This window comes from Hemiscyllium ocellatum, chromosome 17 (assembly GCF_020745735.1).
Source record: "Hemiscyllium ocellatum isolate sHemOce1 chromosome 17, sHemOce1.pat.X.cur, whole genome shotgun sequence".
Lineage (NCBI taxonomy): Eukaryota > Metazoa > Chordata > Chondrichthyes > Orectolobiformes > Hemiscylliidae > Hemiscyllium > Hemiscyllium ocellatum.
The window spans coordinates 35,246,699-35,261,549 of NC_083417.1; the positions used below are offsets into that span (position 1 = coordinate 35,246,699).

Below are 14,851 nucleotides of genomic sequence, written 5' to 3' on the forward strand. Positions count from 1 at the left end.
TTTGGAAGTTGCTGCTGCACATGGATCTTGGGGGAGGTCTCCACAAAAGAAAAATAAATCTGAGGGAGGGTAGCACAGGTCTTCATTAGAGATCCACACCACCACTGGGAGATTATGCCTTTAAATTTGAAAACCTTTGTTAGGTTACCTCTCAGTTTTCTCTTTCTATAGAAAAGTGTGTTATGGAAAAACATGAAATAGATAATAGTTGTGTCTTTTCAGATCTTCTTCTACACTTGTCCAATGTTTCCTTAAACTTCTTGCAATGTGAAAATCAGAAACATGTATGATACTCAAGCATGCCCTAACCATGATTCCTATATATATTTGCTTTTGAATTCTATTCTGACAAAACTAACCTTACTGCTTTTCATTCTACAGTTTTCTTAACTAGCTTTGGTGCATTTAATGATTTTTGTATCTGTATTCCAAGATCCCTTTCTGCCTCTACCCTATTTGGACAAGTTGGTCTCATTATTTCATCAAGATAGACTACATCATACCTATCTATAAGAATGGTACTCCATTTGTAGATTTCCAAGTGATTCTGATAATCAGTTTTTAGTAAACTAAATCATAAATTAACACATCAGAAACTTAACATGGATGAGCTAAATGTTTTCATTTTCTCAGGTATAATATGTAGTGGAGTGAGACTTACTTCATGATAAAGGTAAATGAAGATTAATATAGGAACTGCAAACCTCATCACACGGACCTATAAAAATAATTAAAGATATAATTACATAACAATACATTAGAAAGAGACTTACATGATAGTCATTTTCAAATAGGTCAGAAAACAAAGCAATGAACAGTAAAGACATTAGAGTTCATTCAAATGGTGTAAAACAATAGCATTAATTATATCCAGTAAAACGTTGGATTAACTTTTCAAATAACTTAGATACGCTATTCAACATGGATTCAAAGTGAAAACATCCTGTTTAACAGTCTTCCAGGCATTTTAAAGGCAATGGCATGCAAATACTGTTAGGGTAAGCACACAACCTAGTGTAGCTAGCTTTTTAAAAGGCATCCAAAAACCTGTAAGCAAGAGTCTATAAAATTAAGGTTAGAACAGTAGGAAATTCAAATTAAGTCTTCAGATTTTTCAACAAATACTAAGTAGTTACGTCAAAGTAGATTTCCTCAAAGATCAGTAGAGAGAGCAAACTTTCTAATTTCCATCATTGCCTTGAATTTAGAAATTAAATGCAAGAAAGTCACATTAGTGGATATTACTAAAACAGGAAGAAGTAATTGCTTCTCCAAGTTAAAATCAACTGGAAGAAATAAGTGGACTGATCAATGATAAACTAACTCCACATTCACTCATTCAATACAGTCATTATTTATCAGAAGAGTTGAAATTGTATATATTTTAAAAAAACCTCCAGTACACTGGTTTTCATCTAGACTAGTTGTTACATGGTTCATAAAAAGTATAAAATAATTGCAATTTTGAGAAAAATATGCAGTATAATTATCAAACTGGAATGGGTCTGAAGTAAATTATTGTTTGAAATGGCGCATTAATTAAGTAATTAAGTGAAAGTAATCTTGTTTTATAGAAAGAAGCAGCTTTCAGACCACTGACACCACGTAGCAAGGTATAATTACTATTTAAATTCAAATAATTAGAAGCATCAAAATATAGACACTTACCAATTTTAGGCTAACAATCCAAACAAATTAACAGCAATTGTCTTAATTTATAAGCCCTGTACTCTTTTAAACATATGTTGGATGCACAATGAAATCTTAAAATATAAAATCTCATCACACAGTTGCATTTGTTTGCATTACATTAACTTATAGTTACTGTGAATGGTTTAATAGAAGCAATTACTGTTACCACACAATCATAATTCTGACAGCCTGCGGCAGCAGCAGGAGCGATTTACAATGGCCTGCAGCAGCAACAGAAGAGACTCAGGGCTTTGGGAAGGAGGCCCCCTTACCTTATGGAGACATCACTTTAGGGGTCATAACTTTAGAAGTTTCAGATCTGGATGCTTCTCTCCTTTTTGGCTTTTTAAAAAAATTCTGTTTTTTGTATCTAAGATGTTTGCTTGTTTTTTAATTTGGGTTTTTTCTGAAGATGGCATTGGAGAATGGCAACTTTGTACAATTTTCACTGTACTTGAGTACATGACAATAACATCTAATTCTGAAAAAACCTAATTCTAATTTTTGCTGCACCTAATTTGAGAAATTCATATAATTGCAGTCACAATTCCTATGTAAAATCTGCATGTAATCATATTCTTAGTGAAATAATATTGACATCATGCAAAAAAAACCTCAGCTATTAATTAGACCACTTATGACTCCTAAATGTAGGCAACAAAGAAGGTCCAAATAAATTACTGCAAATTGCTTTGGCCAGGCATGCTCAAAGTGCTAGGATATCGTTGTACTGATTTAAAATACAAGTATTAAAATGGTTATGGATTAATATAGTACTTGAATATGTTTAGTGCTTAGTGATGCTAATGGGGTAACACGTTAGAATAATATATTTAACTTATTCTTAAAGAAATAGATATGCAACATCTGTCATTCCAGAGGGTGAAGAAATCGCAGATGTCATCTCATTTATACAAACACATTTGATAGTGCAGAACAAAACTAATGAAAAAAAGTCACTTTAACAAAATATGCAAGTCCACAATTAATAGCCACATATACACTTACTTTCATTATGCAGAACAATGGACATACATATTCAATATTCTATCAGGCATTTTGTTAACAAAATACATTAAATATAAACTTGAAGTTTGAATTCAAAAATAATGGTGCACTGTGTCTGTGCAAATGGCACTAACCCACTGAGGAGAATGTAGTCGAATTGCTTTGAGACTCAGACTCCATAAATGGCTGCTACAAATTGCTGCTGATGCAAAGACACACATATGAGATGTCCAGAGATATTTCATCCTGTAACAAAGAACAATTGAGCTAAAAAAACTGAGGTTAATCACAGGATCTTCTCTATCTACAACAACTACTGCCTAGAAAGACACGATCAGCAGGTCCATAGAAACACAACTGTCTGCAAATTCTTCAGTCATGCAGCATTCTAACTTAGAAATATATTTCAGTTTCTTAATTATTGCTAGTTCGAAATCCTGGAACCTCTTACATTATAACACTATGGGAACACCTACATGCGTATAGCAAAACTAAACTCAAAGTTGTAGAAGAAAATAGGGAAGGTAAATACATATTTCAGTAAAGCCCTTTATTTAACTTGAGTCATAATACAGAAAAAGCATCAAAGTGCATTGTAATGAGCATCATATGTATTAGTTCCCTTAAGAAGAATGAAGGAATCATTCCAATATTGTTAAATTTGAATTTCTGCAAGATAATCTTTTGAAAATTACAAATACGTTACAATATGAATCATAGTTTAAGCAACATTATAACATTTACCGTTAAGTTATCTAGCATTTTAATTCATAAAAAATCAGAAGGAGGACTAATTAATCCATCAAAACTTCATTGCAACTATTACAATTGCTTGGATTTATTTAGCTATTATTTTTATATATATCACTTTATGTATGTAAAGCACTTAGCAATTGTCAGTCTGCAAAAAGAGGGTCTGATAACTAAAACTTGCTGTCAGAAACACCTTGATGGAGATAAGTGGTGAAGAGGCAGAGTGTTTATGATCTGGATGACTGAAGACATGGCTGTAAATGATAGGGTGAAAGGAATGGGAAACAAACGAGCTCAGAATTGGAGGAATACACAACTCTTGGAGGGTTGTAGGGCTGGAAAATGCTGCTGATAGGGTGTTGTAAGGGCCTGGAGGTCTTTGAATTTGAGGACAGGATTTTACATGAATCATTAACCCTAGACCCAGAGCCACTGTAGGTCAGTAAGCATAGGGGTGAAATGTGAACAAGTCCTGGTGCAAATGGAGATGCAGGCAATAGATTTCTGGTTGATCTCAAATTTATGAAGAGTGGAAGGTAGGAAGCTAATCAGGTGGGAATTAAAGTAGTCCCATTCATAAATAACAAGAGCATCAATGAGACTTTCAAGACCAGACAAGTGGATGCAAGGTCAGACGAGGGCGATGTTGAGAAGAATGAAGTAGGTGGTTTTTCTGATATGAAGTAGAGAAAACTCAAACAAGACAATGTTGTGATGAGTCTGGTGAGCTTGAGTCTGGCATAGGCGAACTGATTCAGTTGGAAGGGAATAGATTCTATACAAAGTTTGTTTGGAATAAATTGTGATTGATCCAGATCTGAGCAATAAGGAGAAAGAAAACAGAAATAATGGAGCAGGGTATGGAGGGAAAAATCAAGAAGTGGCACACAACTGGACACAGGGAAATTTGGATGACACAGACATGGCAAATATTTGGGGAAGAAATGTCCTGGTTTTTAAATCTCTGCTGGACAGACAGTAAGATAGAGTCCAAAGTTAAAATCAGAGATCCCGTGGAAGAATGAGGTTGATTTTCAGAAAGTGGAGCAAATTTGGCCTAAGTAGGATCTAGGATCAACGGCAGATATAGGCAGCGTATGATCTAGTAATCTAATGATCATACACTAAGTTTACTATAGATTATAGATACATATCCATATAATTAGCCTACACATGGAAATATTAATGGACTAATTTACTATGAGATTACAGGATTTGAAATGTTAAAAAATGCCTGCATAATTATATTTCCTGTGTAACTAATTTATTAATAGCACAGGTCTTCCAAAAGGAAGATAGTAATTGCAGCAGCATAGACAGTAATTGCGGCAGCAACCATGTGGAAGTCCAACTACACCAATCCCTGCAATTACCAGAAATTGAAAATTCTGACATGCAATTACCTAGCATCTGGAATCCTCCACGTAATTCTCCAACTATGACGTATAGTCAGAGGCTTCACTTGGTTTTGACTTGCCTGAATAGTTAGCCAGGAAAGGTAGTAAAAATAATTTCTGCTGTAACTTATGGCAAACTATAAAACTAACAACCTTTACTCACTCACTTGCAATCTTTCTCCAACTCTAGAACTAAAACTCCACACACTGCTAACCTGAACCCCCAAATGTGCTCACCTTCCAAAGACCAACACCTTCTTCACACCCCCTCCACAACCTGACTTGACTGCCTTGATCCAATGACCCCGGAGTCAACACCCCATGGACCTGACACCCCAACCCTGACTGCATCTTAGCCCAAGCAAATTGAGCACTTCTCCCAATTCCCCACATATACCCCCTCTGATCCAATACTTTCTCCTCCCACTCCATTTCTCGAGGCCCAATACCCCATCCACTCTGCCTAATAGTTCTTCTGCCCACCAGAAACCAATACCCCATATACCTGGCCAAATCCCCTCAGAGTTGACAGATCTCCTCATCCTGAAGCTGACCTGCCCACTCTCTCGACTGGATCTGCCCTCACAGCTTCCAGCTCACACAGGCACAGTCCCTAACCACTCTAACCTCCAACCCACGCTGACCCACTAAGGACCCTACCCCATCAATTGCTTTCTTTCAGTATCTGTGAATGCAGCTTCAAGACTTTTAATCTACTGAAAATGGCACCTACTGCTAGAAAAGCAGCCTTTGTCCTGGGCCTAAGTAGAGTCCTGGACTCACCCTGCATTGGCTGGGAAGGCTCCTGCCCAGAAATTTTCAAAAATCTCAAAACATAAGTGGGCAAACTTTAAATAAGTGGGCAACTTTTAGACTGATCAGTGTTGGAAATTGGGATTATGACTCATACCTGAAGATTCGGGTTAATATTTGGTCTGTACTTGCATATTGGGCCAGTGAAGTCAGGGTTTTAGAACTTTATTTTGTTAAAATTCTATTTTAATTTATTTTGATTTTCAGAAAAAAACACCCACAAGACATGTGAACTAATGTCATAGATTACAATACCTCATTGTACTTAAAGCCAGCAGACCAAATAGCACATTGTGCAGTAGATTGTAAGCCATGTCGGGCCTCAACATAGTCATGTTCTGTTCTTTAATGGATGTGCTCTGGATTACAGCTGAACTATAGCTGGGGGGGGAAAATTACAGTTAAGTTAGTTAGTGATAAATGAAGGAGTCAAGCTGATTATCAATAAGTAAATATGTTGCTTGCAATGACATCAGCTCAAAATATTGAATTACTTCCATTTTACTAATTCCTGACCTTAAGTTATTTAAAACAAAACTGCATTGAGTTCAAAGTTTCACAAAGCATATGTTCATATAACATTGCTTTCTGTTCTCTTTGTGCAGGAGATAAATGCTGTACAGTTAAAAAGCACCATTGTAGCAAATCACACAGAAGTGTGTCGGAACACAGGGAAGTAGAGGAAGAAAAGGATTAATGCAGTACCTCTGTGCCCATCCACAATCACTCAAATCTTTCTCCAATTCTCCCAGAGCCTTCAAATCTCATACCTTTGCTAAGACCTGTGACCAGGAAAACTTACTCTATCAAGGCTCATTGTTATTAGTTCACCGGTCAGTGCAACATTGAGGGCCGAAAGGCTGTTCTGCATTGTATTGTTCTATGTTCTAGGTTAGCTGGCTTTGAAATCTCACAAAGATTTTGCAATATGCAATATATTGAGGTTGTCATCAGCTGTGAGATGTGGGACAAGCTTTTGACAAGTAATGCAGGATTAATCATCAAGGTTACTTTAGACTGGTCAACAAACTCAGGTTAGAGGTGGTATTTAACACATAATATTGCAAGGAGGCAATTAAGATCTTCCAAGTAACTGATGAAAAGAAATCTGGAACTGAAAGCTAGTCTCAGTAATGGTGACCATGAAGCTACTGTTAATTGTCGTGGAAATCCATCTGGTTTACTAGCTTCCTTCAGGAAAGGAAATTTGCCATCCTTATCTAGTCTGGACTACATATTTTAGATTTAGATTTTATTGTCACATGTACTCAAGAACAGATGTATAGAAGTACAGTGAAACGTTTTTCATGTCAGGACACAAGGCGCCATGTTAGATACTAAGGTACAAAAAAAACTTAGGTACACAGTCATCAACAAACAATGAAATTCACAAGTAATCTTGGAGGAACCTGTTTAAGAGAAATCACAGCACAGAAACTGGTAAGTGAATATTTTAAGTGTAGCCTTACAGTAAGTCTGCAGTAGTAAATAGAGTGGGTTCTTTCTTGATTATATGTTATATTGAGATATGTCTCTTTATTAAACTTAAAAATATAAGCCATAAGTATTAAGTTAGCCTGAAGCAGTGTTTTGTAGAGCACTTAGTCATTGCTATTTTTGGGTCTGTAGATTGAAAAAAGCAAAACTGGTCTTTAGTAGAATGATATGCTCTTCTTGTTGGATGTGGGAGTTTAGGGAGAGTTTACATGCTACTGAGGATTATATCTGCAAAAAATGCCATTGGTTGCGAATCCTATCAGATCGAACGGATTGGTTGGAGAGACAGTTAGAGGCAATGAGGAATTTACAAGAGCAAGGGGATGTGATGGAAGGGAGATAAGTTGCAGATACAGTCACGTAGATGGGTTAACTCCAGGAAAGTTAAGAGAGGGATGCAGGTGGTGTAGGGGTTTTCTGTAGCCATCTCCATTTCAAACAAATATACTGTTTTGGAAAATGTAGAGGTGATGGATTTTCAGGGGCATGTAGCATAAACATCCAATTTTCTGATATTGAGACTGGCTCTAAATATAAGGGGAACGTCGGGTTCCAAGAGATCGATTGTTTTTGGGGAATCTCTAGTCCAAAGCACAGACAGATGTTTTTGTGGCCAGCAGCGAAAAATCAGAATGGTGCTAAGATCAAGGATGTCTCAGAGAGAGTGCAGAATGTTCTCAAGGGAGAGAGGGACCAGCAGGAGGTCATTGTACACATTGGAACCAATGACAGAGGAAGGGAAAAGGAATGAGATTCTGAAGGGAGAATATATAGTTAGGCAGGAATTTAAAAAGGAGATCTTGAGAGTAGTAATATCTGGATTACTTCCAGTGCTACAAGCTAGTGAGGGTAGAAAGAGGAGGATAGAACTGGTGAATGCATGGCTGAGGAACTGTTGGATGGGAGAAGGATTCACATTTTTGGATCATTGGAATCTGTTCTGTGGTAGAAGTGACGTATACAGGAAGGATGGATTGTACCTAAGTTGGAAGGGGACTAATATACTAGCAGGGGAGATTTGCTAGAGCTGCTCAGGAGGATTTACGCTATGGGGGGGGGGGGGGGGGGGGGGGGGGGGGAGAGAGGAAGAGAAAAACCCAGAAAGATAGTGAGGAAAGAGATCAATCTGACACTGGTACAGTTGAGAAAAGAAGCGAGTCAAACAGTCAGGGCAGGCAGGGACAAAGCAGAGAACAAAGTGGGACTGATAAATTAAACTGCATTTATTTCAAAGCAAAAGGCATAACACAGAAGGCAGATGAACTCAAGGTATGGAACTGGGATATTGTAGCAATTACAGAAACATGGCTCAGGGATGGACAGACTGGCAGCTGAATGTTTCAGGATAGAAATGCTACAGGAAGGACAGAAAGGGAGGCAAGAGAGGAGGGGGAGTAGCAGTTTGATAAGGGATAGCATTACAGCTGTACTGATGGAGGATATTCCTCGAAAAACATCCATGGAAGTTATTTGGGTTGAACTGTTAAATAAGAAAAAGAGATGATCACCTTATTGGGATTGCATTGCATACCCCTAGTCAGAGTGAAATTGAGAAACAAATTTGTAAGGAGATCTCAGTTATCTAGAAGAATAATAGGGTGGTTATGGTAGGGGATTTTGACTTTCCAAACATAGACTGGGACTGCCATAGTGTTAAGGATTTAGGTGGAGAGGAACTTGTTAAGTGTGTACAAGAAAATTTTCTGATTCAACATGTAGATGTACCTATGAGAGAAAGTACAAAACTTGACCTACTCTTGGGAAATAAGGCAGGGCAACTGACTGAGGTGTCAGTGGGGGAGCATTTTGGGGCCAGTGACCATAATTCAATTAGTTTTAAAATAGTAATGGAAAAGGATAGACCAGATCTAAAAGTTGAAATTATGAACTGGAGTAAGACTAATTTTGACAGTATTAAGAAAGAAACTTCAAAAGCTGATTGGGGGTCAGATGTTCGCAGGTAAAGGGACAGCTGGAAAATGGGAAGCCTTCTGAAATGAGGTAAGATTCCAGAGACAGTATATTCCTATTAGGGTGAAAGAAAAGGCTAGTAGGTAAAGGGAATGCTGGATGACTAAAGAAATTGAGAGTGTGGTTAAGAAAAAGAAGGAAGCAAATGTCAGATATAGACAAAATAGATCGAATGAATCCTTACAAGAGTATAAAGGCAGTAGGAGTATACTTAAGAGGGAAATCAGGAGGGCAAAAAGGGGACATGAAATAACTTTGGCAAATAAAGTTAAGGAGAATCCAAAGGGATTTTACAAATACATTATGCGCAAAAGGGCAAGTAGGGAGAGAATAGGGCCCCTCAAAGATCAGCAAGGTGGCCTTTGTGGGGAGCAACAGGAGATGGAGGAGATATTAAAGGAGTATTTTGCATCAGTGCTTACTGTGGAAAAGGACGTGGAAGATAGAGAATGTTGGGAAATAGATGGTGACATCTTCAAATATGTCCACATTATAGAGGAGGAAGTCCTGGATGTCTTGAAAACATACAAGTGGATGAGGACCTGATCAGATGTACCCTAGAACTCTTTGGGAAGCTAAGGAAGTGATTGCTGGGTCACGCTGAGATTGTTGTATCATCGATAGACATAGGCGAGGTACCAGAAAACTGGAGATTAGCTAATGTGGTGCCACTGTTTAAGAAAGGTGGAAAGGACAAACCAGGGAACTGTAGACCAGTGAGGCTGACCTCGGTGGTGGGCAAGTTGTTGGAGGGAATCCTGAAGGACAGGATGTATTTGGAAAGGCAAAGACTGATTAGGGATAGTCAACATGGCTTCGTGCATGGGAAATCATGCCTCACAAACTTGATTGAGTTTTTTGAAGAAATAACAAAGAAGATTGATGAGGCCAGAGTGGTGGATGTGATCTATATAGACTTCAGTAAGGCATTCAACAAGGTTCCCCATGGAAGAACTGGTTAGTAAGGTTAGATCTCATGGAATTCAAGGAGAACTAGCCATTTGGATACAGAACTGACTCAAAGATAGAAGACAGAAGGTGGTGGTGGAGGATTGTTTTTCAGATTGGAGGCCTGTGACCAGTGGAGTGGCATAAGGATCAGTGCTAGGTCCACGACTTTTCATCATTTATATAAATGATTTAGATGTGAGCATAAGAGGTATAGTTAGTAAGTTTGCAGATGACACCAAAATTGGAGGTGTAGTGGCCAGTGAAGAAGATTACCTCAGATTACAACGGGATCTTGATCAGGTGGACCAATGGGCTGAGAAGTGGCAGATGGAGTTTAATTTAGATAAATGGGAGGTGCTGCATTTTGGGAAAGCAAATTTTAGCAGGACTTATACACTTAATGGCAAAATCCTAGGGAGTGTGGCTGAACAAAGAGACCTTGAAGTGCAGGTTCATAGCTCCTTGAAAGTGGAGTCACACATAGATAGGATAGCGAAAAAGGCATTTAGTATGCTTTCCTTTATTGGTCAGAGTATTGAGTACAGGAGTTGGGAGGTCATGTTGCGGCTGTACAGGACACTGGTTAGACCATATTTGGAATATGGCGTGCAATTCTGGTCTCCTTCCTATCGGAAAGATGTTGTGACACTTGAAAGGGTTCAGAAAAGATTTACAAGGATGTTGCCAGGGTTGGAGGATCTATATGGAGAGGTTGAAAAGGCTGGGGCTGTTTTCCCTAGAATGTTAGAGGCTGTGGGGTGACCTTCTTAAGGTTTATAAAATCATGAGGGGCATGGATAGGATAAATAGACAAAGTCTCTTCCCTGGGATAGGGGAATCCAGAACTAGAGGGCATAGGTTTAGGGTGAGAGGGGAAAGATATAAAAGACACCTAAGAGGCAACTTTTCACACACAGGGTGGTGCGTGTGTGGAATGGGCTGCCAGAGGAAGTGGTGGAGGCTGGTACAATTGCAACATTTAAAAGGCATTTGGATGGGTATATGAATAGGAAGGGTTTGGAGGGGTATAGGCCGGGTGCTGGCAGGTGAAGTTGGACCGAAGGGTCTTTTTCTATGCTGTACATCTCTATGACTCTAGTAACAGAAACAGAATTAAAAAGTTAAATATTACTTCATAGAATAAGTATAATTTTTTTAAAAATTAAGGTAATGGTACCAGATCCACAGCAATGTTGGAATGGAAATGGAAATTTGTGATGGGCAATAAATGCGGCCTTGGCTAACGACCCATATCCCATGAAAAAATGTACAAAAAGTGGCCAAGTAAAGATGACAGATGGGCCTTCATTCACAACGCTAGCAGCAGCAGAGAATTCAAGAGATCTCCATTGTGTGATGTCATCAGAAGGGCGAATTTGAATGCATTTTTTTGCAGGTCGAGCATAAGGGACTCAACAATGGAAGAAAATTCTTCAGCGCAGCATTTGTGAATCATTTACTGTCAGTGGTTGCAGTCCACCTCCATGCACAAATAAGTTATAATTCTTTTTGATTTCATGATAAAGAGTAATGCTGTCAAAATATTTAACACATGAAATAACTATACTTACCTGAGATTCTGAACAGCAACAATTATAGCAATGACCACTGTGATAACCAGAATTAAAATATATGAAGGCAAAATCAGTGTGTTCAAAAGTCTTTGGAAAGTATCAGAAGGCAGAAGGCCAAAAGCTTCTTCACACAGGTATAACTTAGCATCAAAATCCCTAAACATGAAGAGAAAAAACATTTCAAGTCAATATATTTGCATACAAGGGGTGTTGATGATCTCAATCTGGTACTAGTTTACCTTATTAAATTCTCTGAAGTAAACATTTTTCAATATATATCATGGTGTTCATGTATCCTGGTGGCTAGTTTTCTGCCCGTTTGTCTAATGTAATGTTTGTTACAGTCCTTGACTGGTATTTTGTATATGATGTTGGTTTTACTGATCATTGATACAAGGTCCTTTAAATTCATCAGGAGCTGTTTCAATGTGTTTGAAGGTTTGTGGGCTACTATGTTGCCTAGGAGTTGGAGTGGATTAGAGATTCCCTACAATGTGGAAACAGGCCCTTTGGGCCAACAAGTCCACACCCACCCAGACCCCTTTCCCTCTGACTAATGCACCTAACACTGTAGGGTAATTTAGCATCTTTGGACTGTGGGAGGAAACAGGAGCACCCGGAGGAAACCCACGCATACAGTGGGAGAATGTGCAAACTCCACACAGAGTCACCCAAGGTGGAATCGAACCTGGGTCCCTGGTGCTGTGAGGCAGCAGTGCTAACCACTGAGCCACCGCGCCGCCCAGTAGTCTGGTTATCATCTCCAAAATGTCTTGGATGTATGGTAGTGTAGCTAGAGTACCTGGACGTGTTGTGTCTTTCTAATTAGGTTTGTTGTTGAAGAATCGATGGACAAGCCACCAGGATACACGAACACCAACTAGCCACTAAAAGACATGACCAACTATCACTAGTATCCTTACACACAAAGAGGGATACCAGTTCAATGGGCACAATACATCCATTCTGGGACAGGCTAGACAAAGGCATGCACAGGGATTCCTAGAAGCCTGGCATTCAAACTGCAACTCCATCAAACACATCAATTTGGACCCCATTTACCAACCTCTCAGAAAAAGAACCAGAAGCGGTACCACCCATCACAACAGACCAAGACACGTTAATAGAAAGCAGGACAGAACACCAGCGCTGCAACAGTGGCTCACTGATGATGTTACCTAGCATGGTGACAAAACGTCTGAGAACAATCTACCAGCTCAGCAAGCAAACTTACAGTCAATTCAGTTTCTAACAAAACAACATATTTTGGAGATTTAGCTTCCCCCATTTCCACCTCCCACTTTGTCTTATCAAAATGCAACAGCTCACATTTACCTACCTCACGCTGTAGCAAGCAGCTATTGAGGCAAACATTTTACCACTTAAAAAGGAATTTTTCCATTTTAAAAATATAAGTCAAGGAAAAAGCAGCAAAACGGAATTACTCCAGTACAGATGCAACAGACTGAATGTCTCTCCTCTCCTCCCAACCCCTAACGGTGTAAATGGTATGATTCTATGAAAGGAATTAACACAAGTATTAAGCTAACAGTTATTTCATAATTAAATTCAACTCTCCTTTGTTCTCAATAATCATAGAAAATAGAAGGACACCTTGACAAAGCAGCTAAAGAGAGGCATAGAGCTATAGCACGGAAATAGACTCCTTGGCCCAACACTTTCTTGCTGACTAGGTTTCCTAAACTGAACTAGACCCATGTAATAAAATGGATTGATACTTACATTTGGCCCATATTCCTCTAACTTTTCCCATCCATGTACCCGTCCAAATGTCTTTTAAATATTGTAATTATACCTGCCTTTACCACTTTCTTTCTAGTTATACACTACCATGAGAGAGAAAACATTGTCCCTCATGTTTCTGTTAAAACCTTTCTCCTCCACCTTAAACCTATGCCCTCTAGTTTTGGACTCCCCTACCAGACCTTGGCTACTCACCTTATCCATGATTTAATAGACCTGTATATAGGTCCCCCCTCAACCTCCTATGCTCCAGAAAAAAATGTTCTAGCCTATCCAGCCTCTCCTTATAACTCAAACTTTCCAGTCTCCATAACACGCATGCAAATTTTTTTTTGCATTTTCCAGTTTAATAACATCCTTCCAGAGAAGGGTGGCCAGAATTATATGCAGTATTTAGTGGCTTCACCAATGTCTTGTACAGCTGCAATATGATACCCCCAACTCCTACATTCAATATTCTGCCGAATGAAGGGAAGCTTGCCAAGCGCCTACCTACTACCACTTCCAAGGAACTAGGTACCTGAACCCCTCGGTTCAGCAACACTCCCCAGAGCCCTATCATTAACCATATTACTCCCGCTTTGTCTTATCAAAATGCAACAGCTCACACTTACCTAAATTAAACTCCATCTGCTATTCCTCAGGCCACTGGTCCAGTTGATCTTTTAGATATCAACTATCCACTATAGTGCCAATTTTGCTGTCATCTACAAACTTACTAACCATGCCTTCCATATTCTCATCCAAATTGTTGATATAAAATGACAATCAACAGTAGATCAGCACCAATCCTTGCAGCACACAGCTAGTCACAGGCCTCCAGTCTGAAGAACAACCTGCTACTACCACCCTCTGACTCCTGCTGCCAAGCCCAATGTTGTATCCAATTGGTCTAGCTCTCCCTGAATTCCATGTGATCTAACCTTACTAACCAGTCTTCCATGTGGAACCTTGTTGAAGATCTTGCTGAAGCATGAGATACCTTGGCCTTGGAAATAGAAAATAACGTATGACTAGCATTTATGTTGTGCCTTTTTAAAGCTACTAAATGTCCCTACAGCCAATGAAGTACTCAGATGATTATTATGACCATGTATCACTTTGAAAGTCAGTGGTGGAATCAGATTCCAAAGAAAATTTTAAAAAGGTAGTTCGACGTGAACTTGAAGAGGACTAATGTTCAGGATTATGGGGATAAAGCTGGGAAGTGGAACTGAATTGTGTGGTTCTTTCAAAAAGCTAGCACAAATCTGATGGGTAGGGTAGCCTCCTTCTGTACTGTTAAGAATTGATCACTTTATCTTGCTACAGCAACTTGATGTATCATGGTTTGCATGAATATTATAAGCACATTTTTACCTCAGGTTTGAAGTCTGGGGGGAGAGGACAGATCACAACTGTAGTCATGCAGCTAGTCTTCTGTACAGGTTG

General features: G+C 38.9%; 1 protein-coding gene across 5 annotated transcripts in view; it reads right to left on the bottom strand.

Annotated features, from left to right (window-relative positions):
- dpy19l3 (dpy-19 like C-mannosyltransferase 3) overlaps nucleotides 1-14,851 on the bottom strand; it is a 74,128-nt gene that overhangs the window by 18,594 nt on the left and 40,683 nt on the right. For all 5 annotated transcript variants that reach the window (XM_060837671.1, XM_060837669.1, XM_060837672.1 and 2 more), the window contains 4 exons: nucleotides 11,654-11,812; nucleotides 5,919-6,044; nucleotides 2,835-2,946; nucleotides 662-718 (listed from right to left, as the gene is read on the bottom strand). In XM_060837671.1, the coding sequence (XP_060693654.1) occupies nucleotides 662-718; nucleotides 2,835-2,946; nucleotides 5,919-6,044; nucleotides 11,654-11,812 (454 nt within the window). The remainder of the gene's footprint in view (nucleotides 1-661; nucleotides 719-2,834; nucleotides 2,947-5,918; nucleotides 6,045-11,653; nucleotides 11,813-14,851) is intronic.